The following is a 13923-nucleotide window of genomic DNA, read 5'->3' on the forward strand; positions in this document are numbered from 1 at the left end:
AGGACATGAAGGCTTCAAGGGAAGCATGCTTGGCTTTTATATCTTTTCAATGTCGTAATCCACGCTCAGCGTTACTATCCAAGCACAGTCCATTCTGGCACTAAGTTTCATTGATCAAAGCCGTGGTGTGATTCTCGACCATATTGGTGTTAGTGATGGCAACAAGCTGAAATTGTCAGGCGACACGCATGTCTCTATCTCCAAATGCGCCTTGGCGCTGAATCCAGATCCATGGATATCTTTGCTATCTGCAGTAACAAGGTTGCAATCTGGTCTATTGATACGCAACTAATTGAAAGAGCTAGTCTTGATAAGGGAAACCAAGGGTTGTCGTCGTGTTGACTTTCCCTTTTTACGGGGCCAACATGGGTTCCCCCGCGTTTTGCGCACGTCAAGCAGAACCAAGTGTTTGGTTCCCCAGATGCATCATGCAGGAGTTGCTAAAGGATTGATGTACGTGATATAGACTGTGACTTAATACTTTATCAAGTTCTGTGCTACGCAAATCGTTGAACTGCTGACTGGCCATTGAAGAAGTTGGGCAAGTTCATCTCTGTGGATGTTCGCGGGAAGAAGAAGAACAAAAGCTGAAGGCTCTCTGCGCAGGCCATGGGATAGTACAAGAAGGCTGGAATGGCCTGCGTAGATAACAACTCCACAGGAAGGTCAACTTCAGCTACCAAGACGACCGAGGCGAAGGAGGTGCAGACAAATCGCGCTATGCAAACACTGCTAGAAAAGGGACTTGGTTGTTTTGTCACCAACGCCTTTCGGCGAGATGGCGCAGGAAAAGTCCGAAGTCCGCAAAGAGCAGGCGGCATCCCACAAACAACAAATCGACTGGCGCGGCACCGTGAAAGTGAAGTACTCTGAGGTTCAACAGCTGACGCCGGAGTCATTGAGCAGGGGTTTGTAAGAGTCAGTATTTTGATTGCGTTTGTCTGTATTCTAATTCATGTTTACCTTCTAACTCGCGTGAGCTTTAAAATAATGGGATTGATAGCGTATTCGTCACCAGCTTCCATAGACTCGCGAGCGTTTCTGAATGTAGAAGTTCAGAATAGGCTTGTCACAGTACTAGTCTTGTGACCTTGTCACCGAAGTTTCTCCTTAACGATCTGGGTAGTCGTCGCCAACATGAGAGCTTTCCGGAACCACTGTAATAGGTCCCTGGATGCCCTCCTTCATGCGCGGCTTGACGCCGATGATGACTGTATGCCAAGCAAATTGCCATTGAGATACTTTGATAGGTGGAATCCGCGTCCAACGGGGCTGTCAACGAAGCCTTTTCGATCTTAGGCTGCCTCAGCTACTTCGGCGAGGGTCATGTCGGCGGCGCCGAGGTCTCGCTCGGTGGCTTTGAGGATGAGGATGTTCCCGGCGATGGCTCGTGTCGACGGGAATCATGACTGAAAAGCCTGAAGATACAAGACGTCAGATGAATTGATCTTGAAGCGGTCGACGGGAGGTTCGTGAAATTGTAGAATGACTCACTGAATGGGCAGATAGCAGCAGAAATACCCATACACTCGTGAATGCGGCGGATCTTCATGAGCTTGGCCACATCAAAGACGCTGCCTTACCACAGCCATTGAGGCCGACTGAAGACATCTGAGCACAGCTCCTCATATATCGGCAGATGTGTTGTCCTATTCCAGCGTGCTCCAAGCAGAAAGTCGATCTCGTTCCCCTCGACTCAGGTTCATCAAGTTGAATATGTTTTCCCGACGTCGCAGTGTACCGGTGTTAGCCCATCCTGGGACATCGTGGTGTATTCCACCTTAGGGCTAGGCTCTTCGTCGATGTTCTCTGGTGTCACGACAGTGGTGGTGGCGGGATCGTGGCCATCATCCGATTTGCTCGTCGTGGAGGCGAAGACGCCGATGAAACTTCGTGTTATTACAGGGCTTTCAGGCTTGATGCGGGATGCCGTCCAAGAGGCCAGGCGTATTGATGTCGTTTGATGAGATCTTTGGAGTAGGAGACAGTCAAGCACAAGGCAATGACGGTGTGTGGCTTCGACGACATCAAGCCGGCCTCTGGCGAAGCTCTCAAGATCGTATTGTGTGTGAATCCAAAAATTTAGTGACAACGAGACAATCGGAAGAGCTCCCGATCACAACTGATATATCATTAAAGATGCAAGCATTTGGTAGATTCAGAAGTCGGAAGCTCTTCCGTCAGTCGCGTAGGGGCGTCTCAAAATCAGGAAGCTCAGCAGCCATTACATCGGCGGCATGCCCCAAACAGAATCACACATTACGTACTAAAATACAAGAACAATATCGATTCGAGAGTAAGGTCCCGCCGAGGCTAGTCTCACGCTTTTGGCGCTTCGACTTGCGACTCTCTCAATTCAAACTTAAAGTGGATCACACATCTAGACCCCACGACAGCTTTCATGCACACGCAGGCCGTAAGCTTGAGCTCCTTTCGCTTTCCCAAAAGTAAGTCGGGACGAGAGGCTTCCTGAAGCTTTTCCTCATTCTGGCGGTCATTGATAGGCCAGCTCGATTCAATGCGCCTCGAAGCAGGGTCTAGTCAACATGCCTGGTTGTAGTTTGGGCAAGCGTCCGCGAGCTACCCCAAATCAACTGGCACCACCCCCACGGGTCTAAGATAAGCCATGCAGCCTAGATCTGGTATCTACAAAGCTACTTGCCAAATTTGGCGAGCTCCAAACGTGAAATGACTGTCACATTATTCGCTGAGAGTGAGATGGTTGCTCGGCCGAGTTTCTCAGGCGGCACGCGACTGATGACACCCTGCATGTGTGAACCCCAGGGGAAGGGATCTGGAGCAGGACCCCGATTTCGGGAATGCGGAATACACACCGCCACCGAGGCAGGAAGGTCAATGATGGACGGCTTGAGCTAGGAGGTCGTGGAGATTGGGGTAAAGTAAATTTATTGAAGCTCTGGAGCTCCGCTGCTGCTCATCGTGAACTTGCCTCGCATACTCCTCTTCTACGACAAGATTCTACTGCAGCTGTCTAAGAAGACTATTCGCTTTACTTCGCCGATTTTTCCATCTCTGTGCATTTCATCGATCACACGACCTCATACCAAAATGGCGAACCGCGGCGCAACATGGGACCCCAAGGTCCATACCATCCGCGACCTAATGGAGTTGGGAAGCAAGAAGCTGCCTAAGATGTACAGGGACTACTACAACGAAGGCGCCATGGATCTTGTCACGTAAGTTGGAGAATGAGATTTGTTTTCAGCGAAGTAGACATTGATTTGTATGCGACAGCCTGAAGGATAACGAAGAGGCATACAACCGTTACAAGATCCTCCCTCGCATCCTCGTCAACGTCGACAACATTGACCTTTCCACGACAATTTTCGGCACCAAGGTATTAATCTGTCGCCGTCGCCGCCAGAGACTCTTCAAGAAACTCCGCTGATCCCCTTTTGAAAGGTTTCATTTCCCCTCGGTTTCAGCCCCGCAGCGATGCACAAGCTGGCGCACCCAGACGGCGAGGCCGCGACATCACGGGCTGCGGCGAAGATGAACATCTGCATGGCCCTTTCCTCATATGCGACGGAGTCTATGGAAAATGTGGCCGCACAAGGGCTGGGAAATCCCTATGTCATGCAGCTGTGTGTCCTTAGAGACCGCGAGACGACAATCCAAATACTGAAGAGAGCGGAGGGTATGTTGACATCCTCTCACATTCATGAGTGGGAAGCGAGGCGGTGACATGCTGACATTTTGTGAAAGCTTCCGGATACAAGGCCATCTTCCTTTCTGTCGATACACCACTCCTTGGCCGCCGCTTGAACGAGTACCGCAACAACTTTACCCTGCCAGATGGCGTTGAATGGCCTAATCTCCTATCTGACGGAAAGAGCGAGTTGAGCGGCGCGATCAAGGATGAGCAGGCTGTTTCCAAGCATGACTTCGGTAGGGATGAGTGCCAAAAGAGATAGTGGTCGGCATTTCTAACTGTTTCAGACCCCTCTCTTGACTGGGACAGCGCGATCCCGTGGCTGAAGCAGCACACCAAGCTCCAAATTTGGTTGAAGGGTGGTGAGTACTCGGCAATGCGATGGCAACAGATATCACAAGCTAATCACAACGTTCACCAGTGTACAACCCCGACGACGTAGCGATGGCCATCCGGTACGGCATCGATGGTATTGTCATCTCCAACCACGGTGGCCGACAGCTCGACGGCGTTCCTGCAACCCTCGATGCGCTGAGAATTTGCGCACCTGTGGCCGCGGGCAAGATTCCCATCGCGGTCGACGGTGGTATCCGACGCGGAACCGATATCTTCAAGGCGCTCGCGCTTGGCGCGTCTCACTGCTTCGTGGGAAGGATCCCCATTTGGGGTCTGGCTTACAACGGCCAGGAGGGTTGCGAGCTTGCGCTGAAGATTCTTCAGTACGAGCTTAAGATTGCGATGGCCCTTGCAGGGTAAGTCCACTCCTCCTCTCCCATATCCAGCCATGCTGACTTTTGTGTCGCACAGAACGCGGACCATTGAGGAGATTTCGAGGGGTCATGTGGCGTACTTGAACGGCAGTGGAGTTCTGGCAAAGCTTTAGGCGCAATGGTCACATTAGGTGTAGCGAGTACAGCATAGATACTACTTCATAATTCATTCCTGATTGTACTTTTTCAGAAAGCAGTTCTTGATCCGATCACATAATATTTGAACGATCAGCAGTAGTGTTGATTGCAGACAAGCTCAATCGTTATCTATTATTCAGGACAAGATGCCAATTCAATCATACATGGACATTCCCAATTACAGGAAAGAACACATGGATAGACTTATGCAAGGAAATGAAGCCAATGATGCAAGTCAGATGATTTAGTTACATTGCTTGATATCTATCCAAAAGGGTGCACAACGCGCCAGACCTTAGACAGTGGGGACAACAAGCTGGGATTGCTCCCGAGATGGCACTGTAGGTCACGAGCCACTACAAAGCGACTTTTGACTTTCACATTCAAAGCCTATGCTGTCAAGATGCACCACGATTGCTCCCACTCTTTCGTGTCGTATGCAGGTAAGGTTCGCGACTTTGGGGTGGCCAGTTTCTGAAGGAAGGTCTCCGCGACGGGGACCCACATCGCGGCCGGGCTTACCCCGCGCTATTATCGAAGATAATCATCGCGGAGGCACCTCCGATCCCGGGACCCACTTGCCCCGCGTCGCCGTTTCGTGTGCCTCCAGCTACCCCTCCTCTATCGTCATTCAGACCCCAAGTTCTTAGTTTGATTGAGCAGGAAATGCGGCAGGAAAGGCAGGTCTGCTCGAGTTCGACCGCATTGCGATGCCGGACAGTGGCTTTGAGGAGGGGCTAGTTAGCTGGTGCAGCTGACTTTTGCAAAGAGCAAGACATCCCGAACACTTTTGTCAACCATCCAATGTGAAAGGTCCGTATTCCATAACCCACTTCATCAGCTCCATATATGACATTGGCATCTGCGCAGTGCTACACTCCAACCCGGAACACTTCTATATCCTTCTCCTTACGAACAACCCAGCCCAAAACTGAATCAATACTCTATCATCTGAAACCGCTTTGTGGTCTTTCTATCATCTCTTCATAAATTACAACAACAAAAGCTAAAACCAATATGGCGCCCCAAGAGTTGAAGGGCGTTCTCGTCGCCCTTGCCACCCCTTTCACCCCCGACCAGAAATCTATTGACACCAAGCTGCTCGACGAACACATCCAACGCCTCATCGCCAAAGGTGTCCACGGTCTTGTTCCCGGGGGCAGCACCGGCGAGTTCACCGCACTGGACGCCGAGGAGCGCAAGATCCTGATCGAACAGACCGTCAAGTCCGCTGCCGGCCGCGTGCCCGTGGTTGCCGGCATTGGCGACCTCTCCACCGTCCGCGCCGTCGACCACGCAGTCCACGCCGCCTCCGTCGGTGCTACTGCCCTTATGGTCGTTCCCCCCTTCTACGACGCCCCCAACTTGGCTCAGCTCCGCGAGCTTCTCAGCGAGATCCACCAAGCTTCAAAGCTCCCCATCGTCTACTACAACATTCCCTCCGCCAGCGGTGTCACACTATCTCCTTCTGAGATCGCCTCCCTGTCCGAGGTTGGCGTCACACACTTGAAGGATACCTCTGGAAACGGCCCCGCTCTCACGGAGCTGATTTTCAGCACTGCCACCAACTCCCGTATCACCGCATTCAACGGCTGGGATACTCTTACCTTCTATGGCCTCGCTGCCGGCGCCAAGGGTTCCGTATGGGGCGCGACTAACATCATTCCTGAGTTGTCCAGCCAGCTGTGGCAAGCTGTCGCCGAGGATGCGGACCTGAGGAAGGGCAGGGAGCTGTGGGCCAAGATCTTCCCCATCTGCAAGTTTTTGGAATCGCACAACTATGCTTCGGCAGTGAAGACTGGTATGGAGCTCCGAGGGTGGAAGACTGGCGGCCTGCGCAAGCCGTTTGCGCTCCTCGAGGGTGAGCCACGGAAAGAGCTGGCTGGGTTGTTGAAGGACGCTGGCGTTGATGTTGTGGCATAAGCGGCAATAGATCGCACAATATAATGAAAGTTGATCTAATGTGTTTACCTTTTGGTGCAACTTGACCTGACTTGAGTTATGGGTGAATGATCGGGCTTCATCTTCCTTCTTCCAATGTCAACTGAGCATGTGCCGTTTATACCCATACTGATATACCACCTCCGATGAAGGTTTGCGTCTATGGGTCGAAGCAACTTACCGAGAGTAGTACATCGGTACGCGTCCATTCTTTCTCAGCCGCCAAGCTTGGCACACCAAAGCCAATGGAGACGATCCGTGGTCATCCATTTGTTCACCCTTCCATGTCGTTCCGTGGGTATGCGAACCATGACAAATTGGTTTTCCCTGGTTCCTATCATGAACGAGTATGAGCGTATGCTTGGATCTAGATGTAGCCGATATGACCAAGTGATCGAGTAGCAGTGATAAGAAGGCAACACCAGCGGTTCATGGGCCATCTCAGAATTGGCCACGATCGAATGAGAGTACATCTCAAGCTGCAGTTCTCTTGCAGAATGCAGCGTCCAGGATGCAGCATGTCGTGTCAGGAACCCACATGCGACCACTGTGCATTATCCAAAAGGAGGTGATCGCCGTCATAATTACGCCATTCGGAGCACGTTGAGGTCAAGACGAGCGATAACCCCAGTATTTGCATCGATGCGGATGGCCATGTTGCCCAACGCAGCGGGGATGGGTCCAATTTAGTTGAGTGTCTCCATCGTTGGCAACGGTCAGGGTTGGGGGCCGGATGAACAACCTCTGTTGGAAAGTCGGCAGGTTATTGGATTGAAGCAATCGTCCTCACTCTCAACCTGGGCACGTGGCGATTTATGTTCACATAAAACACTGGTCGCTGCAATTGAGGTAATAGGTTTATTGATTCCTTCATGATTGTATAAGCATGAGAAATTTTGGATGACCAAATAGAATACCAGTCACCAGCAAGGCGATAAAGACCAATGGATACCATCTTGAGCCACGATCTGTCTCCTCCACCATCTCACGAGATTTACGAACCTTGCAGCCTTGCAGACGGGGAAGTCGTGCCGACCCCTGTTGACGTCGGACTTTTGCGTGTGTGCTCACATATGATTCGTCTGGAGACCGGCGAGCGGCACACTCGCTTTCCAATAGCCAACCAACGTGCTCGTCTCGTCACTTCAATGTGGACCTGCAACGTACGTTACCATCTCGTCTATGCGGAAAGCCCCCACAAATTCTCGTCTGTCGTATGATCAGTCATACGCTGACAGGACACTGCGACCAAGGCCGCTTTTACGGGCCATCGCTGAAGATGTTTCTGACTCTCGCTTCCAGTTAATCAGATGACGCCTGGATATTGGGAAGGAGATTCCCTGAAACAATCATCTGGGGTCAAAATGATGCCCAATAAGTATGTACGGGCGAACAGAAAGCCAGGGCAAGGCTACACTTTCCGTGACAAGATTTCTGCGGGGTTTGCTCTGCATCCTCGATGCATGAGCGGGCTTGGATTGCTTTGTTGGTCCTAAAATGTACCAGGCCTGCTGTTGCTATCGTTCCACGTGCCTGTATCCGACCCGGCATTCTTTCGTGCTTGGCCTGATGTTTTCTTTTCTTGTTGCCCCCCTCTTATGTTCCCTCGCTTTTCCCCTTCCCCCTTTCTCACTCGAGACATTCTCCCACCTGCCTGCCCAGATTCGAACCTCACCAAGGGCGGATCTTATAACTACAATGGCTGACGAACCGGCTCAGATTGTAAGCACCACTCGTCATCCACACCCCAAAGAATTCATTTCGGTGTTGCTTTCGTCTGCTAACATCACTCAAGGAACCAGCGCTCCAAGTCCAGGAACCTGTTGAGACTCCAGACGATGGATATTCAGATGCAGGGAGGTACGAGTTCTTGCCCACTCGGAGGTCGTAGCCAGACCCAGAGGCTGACATCTGTGGCACTTCCATTTTTAGTTTGCATCAATCAACATCGTCTCTAAGTTCTAGCATTCGGGAGTACCGCACTATTCGCGGAAGAACATTCCAGACTTCCAACACCATTGATTATTGGTGAGTGCAAGCGAACGGCCTTCGCTCGGTTCCATTATACTGTCGGCTCTCTAATCGACCCAGGGCGCCAAATGACGAGCAGCAAATCGAGGGCTTTGACATTACGTGAGTGATCACAGAGATATCATGCGAGCTTCGTCGACGCGCTGTTTGGCTGGAACTGACATAATAAAAAGACATCATTTCATGATGTTGCTTATGGACAACCATCTATTTGGCGCTCCTATCCAAGGCAGAAATCTAGTAAGTCACTCTTATTTGCTCCATCGTGTAGCTAGAGCTCATCGTAGCTAGTGACCGATGTTCATTGAGGCTGTACTGTGTTCCTTTACTAATGGCCTACAGAAAGTTCTAGACGTTGGGACTGGAACAGGAGTATGGGCTATGTATGTTCTTCACCTTGTATCCACTCGCTTTTTGTGTGGATTTGATGCTAACGACAATCGTGGCTAGTGACGTTGCAGAGGAGAATGAGGACTTTGACGTCATCGGAATTGATATATCGCCAATTCAACCAGGCTGGGTTCCGCCAAACTGTCAATTCTTCATTGATGATGCTCAGCTTGATTGGACCTTTAAGCCTGATGAGTTCGACTTCATTCACGCCCGAGGCCTCTTTGGCGGCATCGATAACTGGCAGAAGCTCTACGACCAGGCCTTCCGACATCTGAAGCCTGGTGGCTGGTTCGAGAGCGTCGAGGCCGACAGCCAAGTCCGCTCGCAGAACGAAGAGATCGAAAAAGACCCCAAGCACGTCTTCAAACAATGGGCCCCGCTATTTTGGCAAGCTGGTGACATTATTGGCAAGACTTTTCGTGTCGCCCAAGACGATGGCCAGAACCCCATCATCATGGAAACTTGTATGAGAAGAGCAGGCTTCGTCGACATCGTGCACAAGAAGTGGAGGGTCCCTGTCGGACCATGGGCCAAAGATCCCTACTTGAAGGAGGTTGGAGAATACGCGGGCCTGTATGTCGATCAAGGACTTGAAGGCTGGGCGCTCAGGCCGCTCAGTGAGATTCTGGGATGGACTTACGAGGAGCTCCTTGTCTTCATTGCTGGAATGCGCAATGAATTGCGAAAAAAAAGTGCAATGCCGTACTTCAACTAGTAAGTTAATCTCCTCAACTCAATGGCAACCCCAGTCGTTTAGATGTTGGTCATGGAAACATGGAGACTAACCAACGCCTAGTCACATGGTTTACGGCCGAAAGCCAGAGGCTTGAGACTGTGGTCTCCGGTAGCCATGCGTCGCATCTTGTCGCGTACTTGGGGCAGACATCTGGTGTTACAATGTGAGATCGGATGAACCGTCACGTACGAAAGTTCACGGCAAAATGTGTAATGCAATAGAGAACCGATATTGAACATATCAAGCAACGAGGAAATGTCACCTATGTTTTGTGCGCAAAGTACGGCCCTTTCCGGTTACCCATGTCGCTGTCATCATGTACCCATTGCTAAGCTGCCCGTATTTACGGTCCCATGTGAAGAATCAAATTTCATGTCCGTCGCAAGGTTACCCAACAACTGCTCACCAAGACGAGTGGCTTTGCTCAGTGACGAAACTATGATCAAAGCTCACAAGCTTGGGCATACGTGTTTTAAATCGCTCCATCGTGCCTGGATAAGCCAGAGCGCTATCGCAAATACTGAAATTTTCTACATCAGGAAAACTTTCCTGTCATGAATTAGCTTCCATTATCAAGACGCAAACGTGGCCTATCCAACAAAAATACCGCGATCTGATCCAGCAACTCGTTCATGCGGTCCTGAGTTAGGGTATAGACCTCAGGATAGCATGGCTCATATCGGGGATCCACGGTAAGGGTCTTGACTCCATGCCCATTGAGCTTAGGTAAATTAATTTCGTAGTCCGTTCTCAACTGCATTTCTCTCAGCCGTGGAAATTCCAGTTCTGTGAGGTCCTCATTGTCGCGGCCCTCGTTGAAGCCTATCTCAACGTGCTTGGCATACAGTTGCCGCCGTACGGGCTCAATGGCACTCAGTATGGCCACAATTGCGGTCTTATATGACGGATATGAGACCATCTCCGTCGGCTCCTTCCATAGAAACGGTATAGCGAATTCGAACCACAACTTATTCACCAGCATGCATCGCAGGAGAACCCCGCCGCGGCAGTAGTGATGAACACTCCAGTCCTGTTCATCGTCGTCATTGTCGTCTGTGTTGCCATGGTCTTGGCGTTTTTCGTCGCTCCCATCGCAAACCTCGACGCCTCTAGATCCCGTCGAGCCTGTGACCGCGCCATGATTCTCACGCAAGGTCTCCGCAGGGCGATCCTTCCAGCAGCCCTGCCAGTCCATGCTGATGTAGTCAAATATTTCCGAGAGGATGAGGTGATTACTCAAGGCGCGCTGGGCTGCCGTGATGATTGTAGGGCTGTGGTTGTCTAGGTTCATGGCTGCCAGTGCTGGTGCCAGGACGTGTGAGGATTCTGCCATGATTGGAAACTGGAAAGATGGAACTCGAGAACGGAGGGAGCCCAGGACCGATGGCATGTGCTTTAAGGTTTTCAACTTCCAAGCTCCCAGGAACAACAGTCGCGTCAGTCGAAGCGGCCTCAAATGTTATGTGGCATGTAACGTGAGTCATCACGTAAGCTCGTATCCAAGCATAGACTTACTGAGGTTGCATCGTTGTGTGACTGGTTAGTTTGATTTCGTATGTGAGTGGTGAGGCCAAAACTTGCGCTAGCTGCATTCGATACCACAGCCTGGGACTTTGGTCAACTAAGGTACTTTGATCTCGGCCCTGGTTGAAAGCTAGGAACAACGGAGTGCAGATTGTAAATTCCAGCTTATAAAAGCCCGAATAAAGCAACTGTGAATGGAAAGCCTTTTCATGCAAGAACCCAGTACGAGAGGGTACACTGATCGCCTGTCTATGAGCCAACAAAGCGAGAGCATTTGTAAGTTTGTGTTTTCTGTCATCAAGCTTCTTTCATGATTAAAGCCTACAAACAATTTTAGATTCAGCTGTCGCTGGGTTTTGCGACATGCCATGAGCAAGAAATTCCTTCCATTGGATTATGAATGAGAGTTTTCCTTTCCAACCTTCTCGGGAAATGAAGTACTATGGAGTTATCGGCTAACAGTCATTTACACCCACAAATAACAGTTATGTCGGAAGATATCCCACGAAAATCAGACAAAATTCATTTACAATGCAGCTCGATTATGCTTAAAGGTTCTTCATTTCCCTCGAGTTGCGAAAATATCGTATCGTATATTGAGATGGATGCTAGGTGATGTCTGCATGTAATTGCCGTGATCTTGAAACTTGAAAGTCTTCATCGTTTGTCCGAAAACGTCCCGACGAAAGTCAAGATGCCAGTCACGAAGCGAAAGTAGAAACAGAATATGTCCCAAGTCGTTAAAGGAGCTCCCGAGGATGGCGGCGCGTATTCTTGGACAAATTCTCACGGAGCCACTCGATCAAGGTTTCAAGAGTAAACGTCTGAGGCAGCGAGTCTCCGCCATTCAAAACTGTGTCTGCGTCTGCATTGGAGGTTAATAACTCCGATCCTGTGGGCAGACAGGCAGAGGATGACACAAGCTGGGTTGTTTGGACTGAAGGGCCGGTCTTGGGCGTAGCAGGAAGGCTGGCCGAGCTAGACGCGATTGCGGTCTCGGTGGTACGCGAGGTGGGAATGACCGTGACAACCTTGGCGGAGAGGGTACCGGCAGGTTTTGATGGCGTCCTGGAAGGAATGGGAACATGTACCGTTGAGTTGGCGAAAGATCGACTAGTCGCGTTGTTTACCAATGGTTGACCGTATGGCGTGGTCGGGGCGGTACTGGTGGCGGTTGCTGCTTCTCCGTCCCTGAACAGCGCAGGGCCAGGGATAGTGTAGTTCTGAATCGGTGTTTTGTAAGGGTTGAATAAAATGCCGGGATCAGTGGGGGTGTACAGTTCTTGGGCTCGAACCCCCTTCGGTTCTGCTGTACCGGACCCGGTGACTTCAATGTTGAAGCATTGAGGATAGTTCTGAGCACCGCCTTCTCGGAACGAGCCGTGAACTGCGATGGTCTCGTGACGAAAGACATAGCTGCCAGCTGCGAGAGATTTCGGAACGGTGGTGACCCAAGTGTTGTTGTTGTTGACCATAGTCCTAGCAGCCCATTCCTGCGTATCGAAGTTGATGCCAGCCTCGTCTATCTTGACAAATTCAAGTGCTGTCTTGTCAACATCGGTGCAGTCATCAGATGGACACCTGGCAATATAGGTCATCATGGGGCCAAAGTGAGCCCATCGTGTCCAGTGAAACTCGACGGTTCCGCCAGCAGGCACTTTGACAGTGGAGTTGGCTGAGACACCATTCTTCTGGCAAACAATGTCAGGAGACGTGTAGTTCTCGGGCGCAACAAAGCCACTGTCAAGATTCTCGGCGGACCAGGCAGCTAGCTCGGGAAGCTCCTTGCCATTCTTCTTGTCATAGTAGTAGCTGAGCTGATAGCCGGGGTGCTCTACGCCGTCAGTCTTGAAGCTGTCAACGACACCGTGGCCCGCTACGACGCTAGCGAACAGGCCGAGAAATGGAAGGGATTGCAGCATAGTGTAGAATGAAGAAGTGAGATAGAAGCAATTGAGACTAAAAGAGCGGATGGTCTCGAGACCCGAATAGGAAAGACTGATGGAACGAATGTGAATAGCGAAGTAATGCACGAACACGCCTTCAGAATGTATTCTCACTTTGCGAAGGAAACCCAGCAGGTTTATATCTTGAATAACGTTAACCTATGTGACTTCGCATCTTACTTAAAGAATCTCCCTTTCAAGTGGGTTGCATGAAGCAGTAGCACTGCTGCAGGACGTGGAGATTCAGTTCTACTCAAGCGAATGGTGGTGAAACAGCAGCGCGAGTATCACAACGCACAGTTTCTGCGTCTATCTAGCAATAAAATCTCCGATAGATCAATGTGTAACATTACCCCAGGCCTCTAGAGTTGCGTCTTGTAACTACGGCGCTAAAAGACTCCATACTCTACAGATGACCAGCTAGCACCGGCGCACACATTGCCCCAATGTGGTCGAAAAGCCGGATCTGATGATCTTGCCGATCAAAAGCTCAGGGTTTTCCAAACGTGATACTGGCGGATTAAACATCATGAAATTTGATGCCAGGCTTCAACCAGGTGACACACACACAAAAAGCCACACCACAGGATAGATTTACTCTAGAAGGTATATCGTCCGGAATACCGTTTTTTGATGGGGCTGTGCTCAGATATTTTCAAGCTTCGTGATTCTTCCTGGCCAATGCTGGCCTAGTTTGGTGGGTAGTTGGCCAGCAAGCCACCCGAGGTGGTCGCATATCTCGGGTTTCACTTGCAGGTATCGTAGCGGGAG

The 13923-nt window shown here is 50.6% G+C and overlaps 6 protein-coding genes across 6 annotated transcripts; 4 read left to right on the plus strand and 2 right to left on the minus strand.

Annotated features, from left to right (window-relative positions):
- Window positions 1-3069: 3069 nt before the first annotated feature.
- On the plus strand, window positions 3070-4556 carry FUB8-7 (Oxidase FUB9; the record flags this gene model as incomplete). Its single annotated transcript, XM_032022966.1, has 7 exons — window positions 3070-3197; window positions 3256-3358; window positions 3424-3658; window positions 3727-3909; window positions 3961-4035; window positions 4095-4425; window positions 4481-4556. The coding sequence occupies 7 exons, from the start codon at window positions 3070-3072 to the stop codon at window positions 4554-4556; spliced, it is 1131 nt and encodes a 376-aa protein (XP_031880243.1).
- A 1042-nt stretch (window positions 4557-5598) lies between these two features.
- dapA-2 (4-hydroxy-tetrahydrodipicolinate synthase) lies at window positions 5599-6504 on the plus strand (the record flags this gene model as incomplete). Its single annotated transcript, XM_032022968.1, has 1 exon — window positions 5599-6504. One exon carries the CDS (start codon window positions 5599-5601, stop codon window positions 6502-6504), a length of 906 nt encoding a protein of 301 aa, XP_031880239.1.
- Window positions 6505-8220: 1716 nt separating this feature from the next.
- laeA-6 (Secondary metabolism regulator laeA) lies at window positions 8221-9776 on the plus strand (the record flags this gene model as incomplete). The annotated part of the gene is made up of 8 exons (XM_032022969.1): window positions 8221-8244; window positions 8318-8382; window positions 8455-8550; window positions 8614-8655; window positions 8727-8793; window positions 8896-8936; window positions 9004-9660; window positions 9743-9776. The coding sequence occupies 8 exons, from the start codon at window positions 8221-8223 to the stop codon at window positions 9774-9776; spliced, it is 1026 nt and encodes a 341-aa protein (XP_031880240.1).
- A 436-nt stretch (window positions 9777-10212) lies between these two features.
- On the minus strand, window positions 10213-10973 carry CGGC5_v006295 (uncharacterized protein; the record flags this gene model as incomplete). Its single annotated transcript, XM_032022972.2, has 2 exons — window positions 10213-10231; window positions 10282-10973. 2 exons carry the CDS (start codon window positions 10971-10973, stop codon window positions 10213-10215), a joined length of 711 nt encoding a protein of 236 aa, XP_031880288.2.
- A 40-nt stretch (window positions 10974-11013) lies between these two features.
- On the plus strand, window positions 11014-11333 carry CGGC5_v006296 (uncharacterized protein; the record flags this gene model as incomplete). The annotated part of the gene is made up of 3 exons (XM_066151676.1): window positions 11014-11157; window positions 11227-11239; window positions 11287-11333. The coding sequence occupies 3 exons, from the start codon at window positions 11014-11016 to the stop codon at window positions 11331-11333; spliced, it is 204 nt and encodes a 67-aa protein (XP_066009076.1).
- Window positions 11334-11946: 613 nt separating this feature from the next.
- Window positions 11947-13128, minus strand: cel61b-0 (Endoglucanase-7; the record flags this gene model as incomplete). The annotated part of the gene is made up of 1 exon (XM_032022973.1): window positions 11947-13128. One exon carries the CDS (start codon window positions 13126-13128, stop codon window positions 11947-11949), a length of 1182 nt encoding a protein of 393 aa, XP_031880286.1.
- Window positions 13129-13923: the final 795 nt, after the last annotated feature.

This window comes from Colletotrichum fructicola (genome assembly GCF_000319635.2).
Source record: "Colletotrichum fructicola Nara gc5 chromosome Unknown KSG_Nara_v1_contig03, whole genome shotgun sequence".
NCBI classification, from domain to species: Eukaryota; Fungi; Ascomycota; class Sordariomycetes; order Glomerellales; family Glomerellaceae; genus Colletotrichum; species Colletotrichum fructicola.